This window comes from Ceratosolen solmsi, unplaced genomic scaffold (assembly GCF_000503995.2).
Source record: "Ceratosolen solmsi marchali unplaced genomic scaffold, CerSol_1.0 scaffold14, whole genome shotgun sequence".
Taxonomy (NCBI): Eukaryota; Metazoa; Arthropoda; class Insecta; order Hymenoptera; family Agaonidae; genus Ceratosolen; species Ceratosolen solmsi.
Genome location: NW_011948420.1, coordinates 8408339 through 8427563, shown reverse-complemented (window position 1 = coordinate 8427563; position 19225 = coordinate 8408339). Strand labels below are relative to the sequence as shown.

General features: G+C 30.0%; 1 protein-coding gene across 1 annotated transcript in view; it reads left to right on the top strand.

Annotated features, from left to right (window-relative positions):
- Window positions 1–19225, top strand: part of LOC105361044 (corin serine peptidase) — a 29300-nt gene that overhangs the window by 2374 nt on the left and 7701 nt on the right. Inside the window, exons 2-12 of the mRNA XM_011498130.1 lie at window positions 696–942; window positions 3553–3616; window positions 4326–4440; window positions 5065–5387; window positions 6674–6950; window positions 8911–9161; window positions 10940–11069; window positions 12266–12398; window positions 14836–14999; window positions 15694–15895; window positions 16309–16461. Of these exons, the coding sequence (XP_011496432.1) occupies window positions 696–942; window positions 3553–3616; window positions 4326–4440; window positions 5065–5387; window positions 6674–6950; window positions 8911–9161; window positions 10940–11069; window positions 12266–12398; window positions 14836–14999; window positions 15694–15895; window positions 16309–16461 (2059 nt within the window). The remainder of the gene's footprint in view (window positions 1–695; window positions 943–3552; window positions 3617–4325; window positions 4441–5064; window positions 5388–6673; window positions 6951–8910; window positions 9162–10939; window positions 11070–12265; window positions 12399–14835; window positions 15000–15693; window positions 15896–16308; window positions 16462–19225) is intronic.

The following is a 19225-nucleotide window of genomic DNA, read 5'->3' as shown; positions in this document are numbered from 1 at the left end:
GTTTCTCTATTTACTCGTCTGTTGATCTCTCTGTCAGTCTTCACTCCCTCTAACTCTTCTTCTCTCTGGTCTTATGTAATTCTATACATACACACGTATGAATATTTCTGAGATGCACATTAATAAGATACAGAATCCTTATTAAAATAATATTAAAATTGCAAATGATTCTTTATTAAAGTTTAATGTTCTACTAAGCATTTCTAATGGATAATAGCATCGAAAAGAATATTTAAAGATATATATATATATATATATATATATATATATATATTTAATAATAATAATAATAATAATAATAAGACAAAATATTATTAAAGCCATATCAAAACGAAAATTAAAGTCAATTTATAGAAGAATTCTAGTTTAAAAACAGCGTGGGTGTATATTATAATTTCTTATATACGAAAACATATAATGTGAAAATGTATTGTGCGGATTTTGTTTACGGATAGCTTTAAAATATTTGAATTTAGAATTTATGTGCATTGCATTGGCAGTGACTTTTCGTACCTTAATTACTTGACGACTTTTATTTCATATTTTAATGAGAATATCCATTTGTTTTTTATAGTAAACGAAATTAAATTTAAATGAAATTGAATTCGATAATTCACTACGATTCGTCCAATGAAGTTACCACTCGCAAAATACCTCCGCAGGTGATTTGAAAATTTTTTCTATTCATAACATAGACGCAGAAGGTCATACAACCCGAAAGGATAGCGGAAATGTTGGAGAAATTACCTGAAACGACGCCGACAAATTTGGCCTCGTTGCCGAGTGTCATCTGCTCGAGCCCTTCACCCAAACCCATGAACGCCCATCAGTATGACAGCGTCTCTTCCAACAATTTCATTCAAACCAACTCGTCGGCTTATAAGGTGAAAACCATGGATGCGTCGATGCTCACGCAGGAGCACGTAGATGGAAATTTTTCAGGCAAGTTTCCAAGCTTAACTTTCAAATTGTCACAAAACGAAGTACTCTTCCGTCCTCCTAACCAAGCACAAACGCAGCTTACAAAAATCAATAAAACACAAACGCACTTTTTTCCTCATAAATACATGAAAAATATATTATATTTTAGTTACATAGAATTACATATATAATATTGAATTGAAATGAAGTTTTGAAAATGATTGATTACAATTTTTTTTTATAATACTAAAGTCTTAGAACTGAAAGTATATTGAAATGCTATTTGGTATTTTAATTCCAATCACAATGATAAAATTAGTAAAAATATATAAAATATTTCAAAAGACGTGTGGAATATTCGTACAAAATATGAGTAGTAAAAGTGAAAAAGTGTCAATAAATGGAGATGATGACTATTAGCAACTTCTATCTATACAAATATTAAACCAATAAGTTCATAAAACAACTTAAAGCATTGTCATATTAATAATATTTAATCTAATAATACATCTAACTATGATAATAACATTGTTGTTCAAATAGTTTATTATTTTCTTTCTTCTAAAATATTTAATGGTACAATAGTTTTTTGTTTGTAAGTTGAATAAATAGAAAATTTTACTTTCCAATACGTGATAAAGATTTTCTAACTTTACTTGTAAACCAATATGTACAGAATATATTCTATAAAAAATAATATATTGAATATATATATATATATATATATATATATATATATATATATTTACTGTAATTCTATTAAAATCTTACTTATATGCCGAATAATAAAATACGCAAAAATATAAAATTAGATATGACTGATTAATAAAAAAAAACACACACAATCCGAATAATTTTTTAATTAATCTAACAAATTTTATAACATCAATTTTCAAATATTACATATTTTTTTACAATTTCTTTCATAAACTTATATTTATAATTCACGAAGTTTGAATAATTAATAATAAATAATAAAATAAGTAGGAAAATTAATGTTTTAGAAATAATGATAAATCTCTAAAGAATCTTGATGGCAAATTTATCCACATGTAATTGAAATTTATTTATCTGTATCTACTATCATTATCTTTATCAATATCTATATATATATATATATATATATATATATTTATATAATAAATTTTCAAAACCGTATAAAACTAGAATATATAACTGAAATTCTTTCTATATATGAAATTCTATGCTACATCTGTTGTTAATTACATTTGTAAAGATAATTTTATATTACAAAATGATTTTAATGAAGATTTTGTATATCAAGAAAAAATGATAAAATATTCGTTTATTTAAAACTCACTATTAATATAAAATAAAGTTCAGATATATTAATGAACTATTTATGAAAATTAAAAAATTCTCTGAATACAAGTTAATGACAAAGTAAAAAGTAATAAATTGACTCATCTATAATTAATGATGTGTACATAAATTAAAAATAATTTAGCAATAAGCCTTAAAATACATTTATATCAATTACCTAATAAATTAATAAATTAATAAATAAGCGTTGGAATGTAAAATACAAAATATGAATAAATGTATATTAATTGAACTTCCAAAATTCTTTTAATATAATACAAAATGAAAAATAAAAGCAGATAAAAAATAAAGTTTTAGAGACTATTTCTTTAAATTTTTAGAAATTAATAATTACCAATATGAATGTTTTATTGAGAATAAATTCCGTTATATTGTAGGTTATTCTCAATAGCCTTTGATTTTATAAAATTCAGTAATTATGATAAAAGACTGAATTGCATATAATTTTTTGTAAAAATATTGACATATAATGATATATATAATTAATTTCCTTTTTTATTTTTCAATTTTATAATGCGAAGAGAGGAAAAAACTTAAATAGTATAATGTAGATTTATAATGTGCGTATAAGTGATTTAACGAGATGATAAATGGCAAATGATTTAATGAATGAGCAATAAATAAACAATAAATGATGGTTAACAGTTAATATCTTATTGCATATTATAGTGCAAAATGTTTGAATTTATTAAACCATTTATAGATATATTTAATTATTGTTGCCGCTTCGTTATGGATACGATGCAAATCTTATAGGATTAATTCATTATGCGATACAACTGAAAAGTGCATTTACAACATTTACTTGCTGGTTTTTTTAAATTTACATTGCACAATATTCTACAGCGTTGAACAATAACGTAATATATTGTAATATGAAATATACAAAATTATTAATTCATAATGATAATATTAAGTGTAAAAAATTACATATTTTTAACTATAATGATAATTATGCAATATTGCTGTCAGTTCAATATTATGTCGGTTAAGCTTGAAATCGAATTGTTTCCATTATGTTTGAGGTTGCATTAGTTATGAAAAATGAGTATCCAAATTTCATCGTATTACTTGAATATTTCAATTCATTATCATATGAACAATGATTTGAATTTGCAGTTATCACAAATATAATCATCAAAGGATTACAAAGGAATATAAAAATATCATTTTTCAAAATAACTATCCGAATACACATAATTTTGAACGAATAACTAAACTCCTTATCACAAATTCTAATCTATTATATTATATTATAGATTTAATTTCAATCATTTTCTGTTCTAGATATTGCAAGTTCACCCGACGCGAATTTTTGTGCTATTCAAATGAGTCCCACGCGTCAGCCTCGGTAATATGTAGTCATATAATACACATATATCGAATAAAACATTTATAACGATTGTTTTTTTATTCAAATTTTATCGTAAACAGCGCAATTTAGAGATAAGTATGTATTGAAATTATGTTTTTTAATGTCATTAATGTGCCTTGTAAAAACATATATTATCAATTAAAATTTTTTATTGTCACCATTCAATACAAATTATTGGATGAGATCGTTACTTTTTCTTTTTAACATTTTTTTAACATCAAACAACTTACAAATATTAAATGTTTCATTTGTTGAATTTAATAAAAATAGACAGATAATTCAGCAAAAATAAATAATAATTATAGTTGTGAATGACAGTTGTATATTCAATATGATTTGGCGTTTCTTCCTAAATAGTTTACGCAATTTATCTGAAAATAACATCTTTATTCTATTATGAAAGGCTTTCATTACAAAATATACGTCAATCATTAGCTTATAATATTACTAAGTCAAAGACTAATGAGCGATGAGGGGAGCGTCAGAAATGGAGACCAGTTAGTTATCCAATGGATAAAGGCGTTGAAATTTCATACTATTGTGCATTCTTAAGCCTTAAATTCAACTTTAAATATTTTTCGAGAAATTGATACTTTCAGAAATTTGAGAAATTATTACGAGAGCAAAGTGGAAAGGGAATTCACGTGATAAAAGAAAAAAACAACCTTCGGGCTTTATTTTGCAGGCAAACCAGAACATACAGCATGGGACTGCCCGATAGAAGTTCCCTCTTCCAGGATTCACTATTTCCTGGAAGTGGTGTCATACCACCTCCACTTCCAAGGCGACATTCCGCAACGGTAAATTCATCCACGTTTCTTCTTTATTTTTTTTCCCTGCCTTTTAACGATTTTTTACTTTCACTTTATTCCCCGCGTCTAACATTGGCCTATGGGAATATTATTATTATTATTATTATTATTATTATTATTATTATTATTGTTGTTATTACGATATCAAAGTATTCGATTTCATTGTCAATTGTTGTGAACTAATTACCTGGGATTTGTCTGGGAGTACCGAGTCTCAAAATTATTCGCCCATCCAATGAAATCCTAGAAAAGGGAAAAGTTCTCCGCTTAGAAGTAAAGAGACGGAGAATCGTACGCATTTTTAATTCGACTTTTATCTAAATTTTAGCTAAATAAAATCAAGACGATGGCATTTTAACGTTTGTGGTAAAAATTTCGTTGCGATAAATCTCGAATATTTGCACGAATCCTTGATCGAGCTTCCGAACCTATTTTTTCGTGTGACTTGCAATCGATCGCGTTGTAACGGGAATAATAATTCTATATATAATAACTCAATAATTAAGACATAGTAATTTAAATATTCATATTTTAAATGATTTTCTCTATTATCCTGTAATTTGAACATTTGATTTGCGGAGTCGATACGCTGAACTAAACCCATGATAATAGCCTGCAGACGTAAGGCCACCGATTCCAAAGCGCAGCAGAAACGAGCGACCTATTCCTATAAAAAATCCACCTCAATCCGAACTGCAAAGTCAGGGTGATGATGAATGGCCCGTATCAGCTTCCACGTCCAATCACAGTACCACCAGATCGTGGCTCAACACCGCAACAAACATCAACGCTGATCAAAAAGCCCTGAGAACTGCCCTGGATCAGGTATCGCGTGATCTCACGAAAAAGCTTCAAAAATTTAGTACCGTTAAAGGGTCCACGACTATCGCAGCCAACCAGTCGAGCAAACAGTATTACGGCTTAAAAACTAATAGGTAATTAATTAAATCACCGGTAATTTATGTTGTTATACGTCGTAATTAATTGTTCGTAATAATCGAGGATATCAAGTGAAATTTCGCATTTTATATCCAAGTTTAATTAATGAATGCTAATTTAATTGGTAATATTCATTCCTAATAGAGATAATATTAAGTAAAATGTCAACACGCACACGCGCACGCGCACGCACACGCACACGCAGAGAGAGAGAGAGAGAGAGAGAGAGAGAGAGAGGACATACGCACAAACATAAAGTTAATAGAAAAATATTATTTGTGTATTTATGCTTTATTATAACATAATCGAAATAAATATTTCATCAACATTTTTACATCAGTATCATATATATATATATATATGTATATATATATATATATACTACGCGTCCAACACATTCAAATTTGTTTACTTTATAATTTAAGGCTAACTTATTTTCTTTATTTTAATTATGCCTGAACTTATTGATAAAAAAATTTTTTTTTTAATTTATTTAGATTCTTTATACTGTGATTGTCGGTATAACATTAATTTAGTAAATTGTCAGAACTTAATTTTTTGAATTGAACTTAGCTTCACCCAGTCGAATCTGTTTTAAAAATATTTTTTCTACTCATGACTACTATTTATATTCGAATACAACAAGTTTTATTTGCAACTAAAGGATATATCGGCAAGAATATGTTAACGACAGTGGGCCAGTAAATAATAATTCATAGCTGCTGAAACGTATAAAAAGTAATATCGCGCGAAGCTCGTGTAACGGAATTCCGTAAAATATTTTATTAAAAAGTCAAAAGTTCTCGGGATAACACATAAAGTCTTATAATATTTCATTTTACCCTGTAGTGCCACTATCAAATTACTTTTTACAATGTTGGTAAGACGTTCGAGAACGATAAAAGAAAGTCATATACTGTTACAGCTGGTAAATTACACGAAACCTTGTTTTATGCAAAAATATTTTCCGTAACCTGCCACGTACATGACTATCTACTTACAATACAAATTATTTACCAGTATTAGTACGATAAATTCGAATTAATAATTTATTAATGTTACTCTACGATATATAAATATGAAAAAAATAAAATAAAAGGCAACGTGCGTAAAAATCAATATTTTATTTTAAACTAATTTTCAAATGAACATATTTTGCATTTATCTTAAATTTTCATGTTCTTGAATTTTACTTGATTTTTTGTTTGTTTTTTTTTTTTTTTTTTGACTGACGCCGAGAAGGCCGCGTCTTTTAAAATTTGTCTCTCTGCTACACATTTAGGTCATTTAGAAGAATCGAGAGAGGTCAGCGATCACCTACAAATAGAAGGCAACAACAGCAGCAGCAGCAGCAGCAGCAGCAGCAACAGCAGCAGCAGCAGCAGCAGCAGCAACGGCAATCAAGATTAGCCGACGAAGAGGATGAAGATAGCGAAAACATCGGGCCTCGTCAGGTACATAATAAATTTGCAGAAATGCAAGCGGCATCTAAAAGACTCGAGAGGAAACTACCAAAATTGGAAAGGAGATTTAAAAAAAGTGCTACCAACATACAAGAGGTTTGTCAATGCTCATTTTATTACATTATTGCGAATCTGCTGTAAAGCCAAATATTTTATATTAATTTTATTTTTGCTTGATGAACGTTATTAATAAAATTCATGCCTCGTTAATGGCAATTTAATGCATTTTACCTTTCTTTTATTTAAAAGAAATGAATAATGAAAGTAGCGATTAAATATAATTACGTTATTTTTATCAAATTACAATCGAATTACCGATTAGGAAAAAGTAATTTGTGTTGTGAAAGAATAAACAAAAAATTCTTTTATCCCTTTTGGGGGATAACCAACGGGGAAACTTTAAATTGCTGTGTTAAACTAATATTTAAAAACAATATCATTTTATGGCAAAATACATTTCTAATTCATCATATAATGATAATTTATACTTATCTTGCAATAATAAATAATTTATTACATCCTTTATATGTAAATTGATTAACCATTGTAAGGCATTATTAAGAAATTTGTTTATTGAATATCACATTTCATTCGCCTAATTGAAAAAGTTCCGCTCACTTAGTAACCTCGTATTTTTAAATATGAATAAATCTCTATTATTAACATCCAATACATAAATAATTGACAATTATAGATAATGTAAAAATTAATATTCAAATCAAATCAAATTATGTACACTTCACTTTGCGTGGAGTATACACTTGAAATTTAATAGTACAAAATTAAAATGAGATATTTATTATTAAACTGCTATTTTTATACTTGAAAAATGCTGAACAATTCGTTGCAGAAATTAAAAAGCCAATATTATATTGACTTTAATACTAATATTATATGTGAAAGTAATTTTATGTTAATAATCGAGTAGGTTAATATTTTCGTTATCGTTGTAAATGCAAAAATTTAAATTAGTTAAAGAATTTAATGTATTTATGAGTAGTTTATTTTAATATCATACGTGATTTCTCAACAAATTTCATCTACATCATTGTCAAAGCATCTATCCAGACGAGCAATGTATTATTAATGTTGACAAAGAAATATTTTTTATTTCAAAATAACCTCAAGATTTAAGATGCTAAGCGCTTTTTTTTCTATTTTTATCTATAAACACAATATGTAATAATTAAATTTTATTTAATAATTACATCAAAATACGGCACTTATTGGATATGGGGAAAACAATGATTTAATCAAGCAGAATAAAATTTACTAGAGTACGTACTTTAATTTATAATTACACGCCTATTTGCGTGTAAAAATATGAGCAGGAGTGCTGTGTTTTTTTTTTTTTTTTTTTTTTTTTTTTTTTTTTTTTAATTAATGAGAATGCATTTTCTTTTGAAACAAAGAATATTTATTTACACTTAAAACGAGCCAACCACTAATTAGATTCTTATAAAAAGCATAAATTATTATTACTATTATTATTACTATTGTTATTATTATTATTATTAACCATTTTTGCTTTCATAACGTAATTTTACGGCAATTTTTAAGTGTTCATTGAGTCTTGAAGGACAATTTAATTCAATAATGAAGACCGATGCATTTGATGTTATTTTTTTTTTTTTCAATTGTAGATTTTTAATAAAGAGCGTACAATGGATAACGAGTGCAAAATATTTTTGATTCAGATCAATTGAAGAAAGTAAGAAAGGGTTCTGAATTAATAGTTTTGGCCCCTGGCTGTGCCAATTAAAACACAATACACAATAACAAAAATACTGCTTGAATTATCGATCTTTATCGCGTTTTATTCAAACTGCAATGCAATATTAAGACCTACAATATTCATGCGAGCAATACCGTGAATAAAGTGAATAAGATGACGATCAATGATAGAAATACTCTTGATTCTTCACTATCGAGTGTCATTTGCTTACCCGAGGCAACGCATCTCCCTCCGTCTCGCCTCTTATTGTTACAAGCTCGCATACATTGGCCTATGCGGTTCTTATTTGACTTGGAGGAAGTTTTGCTATCCCTTATCTAGACAAAGAGCGCTGGCCAATCCACGAGAATAGTGGAAAAACTGCAGAAATTGCCCAAGGCGACGCAAACGAACCTGCCACCACCATTAAGTGTCATCGGCTCCAACTCGGCGCCCAAATCCACGAATCCGCGCCAGGATAGTAACGTCTCCTCCGACAGCTTCAGCCAAACGAGTTCCCCTGGTTATACGAGCAAAACCATGGAAGCACCTCTGCTCCCACACAAGCATAGAAATGGAAAAGTTCCCGGTAAGTCTTCGATCTCGTTATGTATTTCACGAAAAATGCAAGAATAAAGTAGGACAATAAAGAGAATAAAAAAAGAATAACAAGACCCTTTTTATACTTGCTACAACTAAGCTGCAGATAAATTAATGAATTTGATAATTTAATTGTCTAATTGTCAAAGCCACGAGTGCATGGTTTATTATTATTTAATACAAACTTTATTATAATTAATATATACGTATAGATAAATAGATTAAAAAACGATTAAAATTTATTCCGATTTTTAATATCGTGTAGAAACATTTTTTCTCTCGAATTCTTATGAAAGAATAAGTTGTATTTTTCATAGAAATATATGTATATATAAGTTATTTTGTACATTATAATACAGCATATATAGATATTCTATATAATATCGTAGAAAAATAATAAAACAAATAGTAGACGTAGGTGTATCGTAGTGCAATTTCTTCCATAAACAATCAATTATAAAATTTGATTTAACGTTATCGAATGATCATATTGTTAGAACATTTTCTCCATTAAAGTTACATAAGACACTTATTACTCTAAATAGTAATTATCACATTAAAATAATAATAATAATAATAATAATAATAATAATAATAATAATAATAATAATAATAATAATAATTCAATGTTAATGTATTTTCGTTGTATTTCTAAATCACTTTTTATAAATGATGGATCTGTTACACATACAAAACTGTATGAATTATTGATGATATATCAACTGTTTAATAAATAAATATAAAGATTTTCAACAAAATATTACTCTCAAGTTGATCTGACAATTATTGCAATTCTGAGTAATTATTTTTTTGTAAAAGAAATGAATGAGTATTTTCATTCGCAACTTACAAATAAATGATACAAATTATTTTCTATAAACATCTGCCTCAAGTCGTAGTCTTGTACATGTATCAACTGAAAATTTTACTTAAATCAAGTAATATGAATATATTAAAACGTATAAAGACGAAAGACGTGAGCGGGGGCGTTTTCATTCGGTCGGAAATCGAATCCGACCCCTTCCGTTTTTTGTGACGGATGCTCTCTTTTCAACAAAGTTAGCGACTCATGTATGCACCCGTCGTCTCAAGCCATTCGAATAACATCAACATTCATATCTGTTATATTAATATATGATCATATATATGTTAATAACATATACAGAATAATAATTTTAATATACACAATATCTTTTTCTTTTCTTTTAATTTGATTGTAATAATTTTCTTTGCGTTAAAAAGTATGTACTTTCGACTTTTTATATTATTACATTTTTATGTTTCCAACTTAATATTTTCTTTCATAATTGATATAGAGGAAAACAAACGTTAAAAATATAAAATTTTGAGTAATTTACATAATAATAATATTACATAAGATATACATACTGATCTTTTTATTATTCAAAAGAGAAATTATTTAAATTTGCATTACGTATATTAACAGTTGTCGACGGCGAAATATCAACCTAAAACTTACTTTTTTTCTCACCTACTTTTCCATTGAACCTCATAATATAATATATATATATATATATATATATATATATATTTATGAAAATTTAGCGCACTTAGAGTGGATAAATTTATTGGATAAATTAAAGAAAGCGAGTATCGATTGACCAATAACGTTCATATCATCCGCAGTCTATCACGAATAACATTTAAATTAAATTTTGAAATTTAATTAAAGAAAGAAGCTTCAGAGGCTATTTACCGAGCTTAAGCCATGAAAATAAAAGTTTTTGAACAATTAATGGTTCACAGGCAGTGCATTGGGACTAACCCCGGAGCCGGAAAATCCACCGGGAAGCCCAATCACCAAATCAATGAGTACACCCGCGAGTCTGCAGACTATTGTCAGATTCCAGAACGGCAGCAATATGTCATTACATCACCGAGTAAGTAACGCAAACCTCCCGACGTCCAATTACAAATAGTACGGAATAGGCGTAATTGCGAGCGGAAGCCCTTCGTAACTATTTGCTCCAAGCCTGGTCAATGTCCAACGTCAATAGCCTCCGCGCTCTAAAGCCAACCCCCTCCCCCCACCCATCACCCGCCACCCGCCACCACCCTTAGCTGTCACATTTCTTTCTTGATCCGTCGAGTCACTTGGTGCGCTTGAGTATTTCCTGAAAGCTCAACAAAAGTTTCATCGGAGATGTGGAGTTGGAGAGTACGAGAGAATTCGGTGAATAAACATATATATTTTCGGGATATCGATTTTGCGACCCAAGACTTTACATTGCGCAAGGATAACCAGCAGCGCGACATGGGATAAATCGACTATATATTACCACTAATATTTCTAGTGATTAATGAGAAATAATGATAGTCATAACAATAATATTTCAAAAGAATATTAATTATATTTAAGCCGATTTCAGATTTATTATCATCAAAGATTTATTACAAAAATATTAAACTATTATTAATAATATGAAAGAATTACGAAATTTATCGAAAAACTAATATTATCACATTCGGATATCATTTCTTATAATCCTTATAGATTTTAATGTTTCATTATTCAAATATATCGCGGCATTATTTTTAACAATATTTTCTCTTCTAAACTTTCCTTCACCTAAATTCAGCATTATTTTTCTTTAATCATTGTTTCATTTATTGACGAAAGATCAGTTATTTAATCGATTACGGCACTCTAAATATTCCTAATAATAATAATAATAATAATAATAATAATAATAATAATAATAATTTTAAAAAAAGAAAAACAGAAAAAAAAACTATAAATGTCACTAAATTTTTCATAAAAGAACATCGATGCATTCACATTGTAATGTAGTCATATATATATATATATTTCCATCCTTATCTCTCCAATTATTAATTGTGTGTGTGTGTGTACGTACGTACGTACGTACGTACGTATGTATGTATGTATGTATGTATGTATGTATGTATGTGTGTGTGTATGTGTGTGTGTATGTATATATGCATGTGTGTATGTGTGTGTGTGTGTGTGTGTGTGTATGTATGTATGCATATGTGTATTAATAGATTTCTCATACGAATATCGATGAAATATCGAAATAACGAGAATTACCAAATTTAAAATTCTCTTTTATAGATCATCAGAGATATTAGAAGACCAAGTAGTCATTACGTAACTAGAGGGAGACTACGTTTTCGATTCGCTCAAGTTTTAGTTAACGCAGTAGCACTTATGGCAATTGCTGGTGGTTTAGCGGCTTATTTCAAATGTAAGATTATTCGCATAATTATAATTACGTCAGGACGATTTAATTAATTTTTTTTTCTTTTTTTTGCACATTTGATGTTGTAACGTTAAAGTTCGATGGTGATGCTAATCGGCAACAAGTACTTATTATGTCATTATAAATATATTAGATGTTTTGTTGCAGTTATGATTAGATTAATTCATACAGAAGAGAGACAAAATAAAAATACGTCAAATGTGATTTATTGCTTCGCCAACTGAAGCACCGCAAATCTCAATAGTTTACTCTTCTTTCTATCATTCGTTTATGAATTAATATTATTATATTATCATTATTAATTAGAATATACATACGTCTGTTATATATAAAGTCCATATTAATTGGTAATATTATAGAACATAATTGAATGAAAAACAAAAAGTATTTTACTATGTTTCTTGTTCCGAGACAACTGTTGAAATTGCTTGTATGTATATTTTTATTTATAGTACTGAAAACTTTCAAATGAATATTAAAACGATTAAATTAGAAAGATAGAGAAGAAAGAAAATTTTACTGGAAACAAATTCTCAAACTTTCTAAGCAAAGGCAGTAATATCACATAACAAAATGTGAAGGAAATATATTTTTTAAGAATTATATTATAGACTATGTAAATACAGAATGAAAAGGTAATTTAAAATTTTAAATAATCCCCACCGTACACTTACCGAGTCGTAATAAAATATAATTAGAAAAAAATTTAATATAAGCCTCGTCTATGTATTTGATGGCATTGGTATTAGAAAAATATCTAAGCATTGTATAATCATAGAAATAGGTACATAAAATACTTTTAATTACATAAAACGATCTCCCTTAGTGTTTGAATAATTGTCAATGACTAAGTATGTGTCTTTCTCCCTCGCTGTCTGTTATCCTTATACTCACGCTCCCTTCCCGCTCCCCACTTTCTATTCCGCTCTGACAGCTTTCTCACCCCTTTCAACAATAGCCACGCAAAGTCGGCACAGCAAACTAAAATTATTTTACACTGAAAAGCTGCCCACTAGTATATCACTTTTGTGAAATAGAGTACCACAGGTTCATGGCTTTTACACGCAAATACATATACACTTACACAAGGTCCCCTCGGGACACTTTCCGTTGAATTATGAAGCACGAAAAAGCTCGACAGCGAGATATATATATATATATATATATATATTTTTTTTTTTTTGTAGTGGTCAAGGGCTTGTGTCGTGCAAACCCGTTTTTATTACGTTTTTGTTTAATTATTTGTATCTTTAATCCGAAAGCATGAATGAAAAAAAAAAAAAAAAACAAAAACAAAACAAAACAAAACAAAACAAATCAAACAAACAATAATAAATAATAAAGAAAATAATAATGAAAATTTCAACTGAAAATTAATAGGAAATGAACCGATGTTAAAACAATTAATGTCAATAAATTTTATGTACAGAAAAATTCGCAAAAAAATTTGTATTAATGATTAACTCTAAAAACTAGAATTACAACATTTCGCTGGAGTTTATTAAATTCAATATTTATGCCCCTAGTCGTATCCTTTGAATTATTAAGTAAAGAATTTTATACAGAAAAATATTAACGATATTTATATTATTGTTTAAAAGAATGCGTGCAATTCGGCAAACTCGTAATTACATTTTAATGCTTTTTTTTTATTCGTCGTAAACAAATGTGTAGCCATGCGTAAGACGTATAAAAGTAATCGAATTATTAACTGACATCAAACATATTTTACATGGCTGAACTTTTAGAAATTTTTTCTACTTTCTCACAAGATAGCTTTCGTATTTAAATGTTCGTACAATCAATAAGTATTTTATCTAAAGTATGAATATTAAATATCAATATATCTGAATACGGAATAATTCAACTAATTCGCCGTTTCAAATTCTATTTATTGCCAACGGCATTTCTAAAATCTAAAAGTTTCTAAAATCTGAATTTCTTGCTAATTATTGATAAGTAAACTTGCATATTCTCATTTTATTTACAAAGACGTATTCAATTGTATGACAATAGTGTGTTTGTAATTAACATAAATGTCCGATATAGCTCGTACTGACGATTTTATCAATATACTGCGAAATTGCAGGTAAAATTGCAGGTAAAACGAAATTCTTTTAATGTCTAGAGTATACTATTTGTATAATTATTTTTATTAATTAGCAAGCTAAGCAATTGAGTAGAAAGCAATCTGACAAGTAATTTGTTAATGGTATCATTTCATTGGGCTCCACGATTAATATGACAATTGCAATTCTATATCACTTACTTATTATGCAGAACAATTAGAATTAATCAAATTCGTAATCTTAAAAAAGGATATTCATTGTCACTCGTTGGCTATTAAATACTCCTTTGGTTATAATTGAAATCCTTAATTTACCTTTTCACTTAATTTCATCAATTTATTTAATCGATTCAGCCTATCCAGCGACTACAATCAAGATACCCAACGAGAATAAAACATTCTTAACGAGCAGTGGGGCAGCAGTTTTATCAGAGCCAATATTATCCATCGCTGAAACGAAAAATCCAGCACCCGGTATATGCTTACCTATTATCGTCGCCTTCTGCCAAGATCATAAGGTAATTTTATCCTTAAAATAATAATTTCATTCGTCAAGGAATATCATGAAATTAGCAGGCGACATTCTACTTTCAAACTATTTTGATTTTCAATCGTAAAAGAAATTTAATTAAACGTCACGCATTGATACGCGCACAGTTGCGTTTCTTTTTCTTCTAATCTGACTCGTTATTACGATATTTCAATATGATTTATTTTATGAATCATAAGCTCGGTTTGCCTATCATTTAATGCTAATCGAATAGCATCAATGGAATGGGGATTAAAAATATTTAAGCTTTTATCTTCATTACCAAACTGCTCCTTCGCTAAATTTCTAATCACCGTTCCTTTGCTTTCCCACTTACTCGTCGATTAATTACATTCGTACACAATAACCGACTACAAATTATAAATATATTTTACCATCGTCTCTTCGATATGTTCATATCAGGTGAAATTACGCCCGGTCCATAAAAACATGCGATATTACTTTGACTTAATTTAAATGCGCTCAGCAAGTCGTGAATCCTCGCCGCGCGTTCGATGATTAAAATTGCGACCGTTAAATTCCGGCGTACTTTGCCCGCGCACGAAAAGACGAATTACGTGAGCGAGAGGCACGAAAAATTGCGCAATCGGGTATGGCGAGCGAGTCATAGTGGACAGACGCAAGAAATTAATCGACGTCCCGTGATGGCCCCATGCTTTCAGATCCCATACAATTACACGGTGTTCCCGAATTACATGGGGAACTTCCGGCAGCGCGACGCTCAGCACGAGCTCGAGCTCTACGACGCCGTGATCGACGTGCGATGCTACGAGCTCGCGGCTCTCTTCTTCTGCAGCATTTTCGTGCCCAAGTGCGGACCGAAGGGCGGCCAGGCCGTGAGGCCCTGCCGAAATCTCTGCTTTGGTAATTTGATTTATTTTACTTGCCCATCCGAAATTCAATTCCTTTTCCATCACACTCCTCGCACTCGGCTTTATGCATTTGGTTGTTCGTGGAGTAGAGGGTCCGCTAGCACCTCGTACTGTCACTCTTAAAGTACTATTGATATACTGATCGGTATAAAAAAAATAATACGCATCGATCGTCAACAAGTCTAATTTATGTGCAATTAATATTCCAATAGATGCACAGTGTGTCATCAAAGTCTCGGCTAAACATTAAATCAACATTCTATCATTTTACAGCAATCGATAATGATTTTTCATTTACATAATCTACCAACTGATTATAATTTAAATGCCTTTTCTATAAACTATCATTGGATTTACAGTTGAATATGAGCGCTAAGCTTATGAAAGATTAAACGCGTTTTACAGAAACCAAAAGACGTTGCGGCTTTTTTCTCGAAATTTTCGGACTCACTCTTCCCGAGTACTTGGAGTGCGACATGTTCCCGGAAAGTCCGGACCCAAATGTATGTGTGGGGCATGAAGAAGTTATCGATGCTGAGAGACGAGCGGCGAAACCAGGTGAATTTTACAATAAAAAAAAAATAATAATAATAAAAATAAAAAAGAAAAAAAAAATCATTTCCTTTATAAACCATTCGTGATATCCATCGATGTTTTGATTGATTTTAATTGTTTGAAAAGAAAATGAAAAAAAAAAAAAAAAAAACAACTAATATCATTGCTAACGCGATTGTTAATAATTTACGTTAAAAAAAAAAAATCGATTGATTTGGTTATGTTCGCTAGAGAAAAAAAAAAAAAAAAAAAAAAAATTTCACCTCTCATCTATTTATCGTGCAAGCAAATATTTAATCAATACAAATTGCCAATGAATATAGTTGACAAGGCAATTAACAATTTAAAAAATATCAACTGATATTAGTGCTGGATTAATCGGAAATTAATCATCCTGTAAATCAATGGAATATATTTATGAAAGATATTTTGCAATCCAATCCACAAGTCACGGCACATTTGATATGATAAATAAGAAAGTAACGATATTTTTAAACAAACGTTAAGTTTTCAATTTGTTTCATATGCTCTGGCATGAAATATATTAAACAATAAACATATGCCATCCCTTTCTCTCTGCAACCAAATCCTTCGTTAGAATATTTCGTCCCTTTAACTTATTCTATGACAATGTTTTATTGATTAAGATAATAAACCAGTGGAATTATGATTGAATGAGGAGAGGATCGAGCGAATTGCATACGACGACAGCGGACTGACTGTTCAGATATTGGGAGGAGAATGCGAATTAATCGTGACATAAATTGCGCTCGTTCGCGATAATGCATTTTTATGAGTGGGAGTAGAAAGCGTTTGGCTGATCCATCAAAAATTCATGAATAATTGAGACTCGACGCTGAGCCTCAAAGTCTCAACTCAAAGCCTCAAAAAGACTCGTGTAATGCATAATAGGTAATTCAAAAAGGGCATTAATTATGCGCGACACTTAATTCTATATCGACAATCTGTATTAAGAATTTCTGTATTAAAATTTTATCCAACGTGTTATTATTAATAATTTTTCAACAATCAACGAATTCGAGCAATCGCTGAAATAATTTCAATCATTCGTCTCATCTACTCTCGTCTAATGCTTTTCATTATTAAACTTGTACGTCCAACGATAGGAGGACATCTTTTGCGCATAAAAATTAATTATAACTTTAAATTTTGAAAGAAATTTCATTCGAAGATATTCCATTAAGCCGCTGTACATGAAGTCCAATTAACGATAACACCAAACTAATGATTATTTTTGCTTAATAGCATATGTATTAATTTTATTGTTATGGGATTTTATTGTTATTTATTTAATTTTCATTAAAATAACGAAATTCAACATTCACTTTAAATTTCTTGCAATAATCATGAACTTTGCCCGAAAGTTTACATCAAGATTACGAGCTTAATAATCTATTAAAATACTTTGCAAATCACTATCAGCAAATAGTAATCGGTAGTTATTTCATTGCTCGTGCATCAATTAATTAACTTGGAAAAATTGACGAAAGCGTTGTGGAAATGTTGGTCGAAAGTTTGTTTCACTTAAGACTCGAGCGACAAGTTAAGTTGCTTAATTTAATAGCACATTGCAATTTGTTCTGAATTTCCTTTATATTGATTAAAATGAGCGTATAAATGAACAAATGAACAAACGATAAATGTTAATCGTAAATTTTTTAAGTCTTATGTATTTGATGAATTTTTGTAAAAATAAATTAATTTTGAATTTATAAGGAATATTGGAAAATATTGGACATTGTTGTTACTTAGGACGATCGATCTACTCGTACGTATAATTATCAATAAATTGTACTCAATGCGCCTATTAACGAGGTACTTTATAATTAATCGATCGATACTTTCGATTAACGTAAAAATTCACCTCCCGATTATTAAAAGTATTTGTTGTCGATAATCGCGCGCCTCCGCTGCATTCGAACAGACAAAGACACGCTGCTCGAGGAAAGTTTGACTTTCAATAGAAGCGTGGCAACAATTTTTTTAAACTACGCCAATGATTATAACAAGGATATAATGACGGTAATGGCATTTAATAAACGTTAGGCGCGCGGCTAGTTTGTCAAGTTTTTAATTACCAGGGTACCTTAGCTGTCGAATCTCAAGCAAAGCCATAAGCTAAATTATATAACGAGGGCGTGCAAATAATCAAAGTTGATATTAAGCACTTGGGTGTAAACGGCGATATCTAATCTCATAAATAACGTACGGAGAAGCAGCGGTTAACGTTCGCTAACCAAATTTGCAAACAATCCAATTCTCTCGTAATGTGCTCGTAAATTGATGAGAGAGCTAATGGTCACAATTTCCCACTAAAATCAATAAAATTACCCGTCGTGGCAAACGTCATTCTTCTCCCACGTGCTCTCCCTCCGCGTAAAACAACCCCCCCCCATCCACCCCACCCACCCACTGCTCAATACAATACGCCAGATGTATATCGTGGCGCATAAAGCGACGGGGGAGGAGAAGCGGCGGAACGGCGGAGCGCAGCAACGCGCGAGGACGACGAATCCGTCGCGCGGATATTCCCAGCGAGCGGCTGGTCCAACTGCGAGACGCGTCCATTCACTCCGCCTCGGTGGTTAATTAGACGAGATTTTCAGCTCGATTAAAGGAAGCTCCGTCCTTTATGCTTGGCCCGTTAATTGGAAGATGCGTCCTCTTGCTTTTATGCCCGTGCAGCATAACTTGTTGGAGGGTCGGTAGTCTCGGCATCCGCGTTGCCTCTTTTCCTTTTGACTGA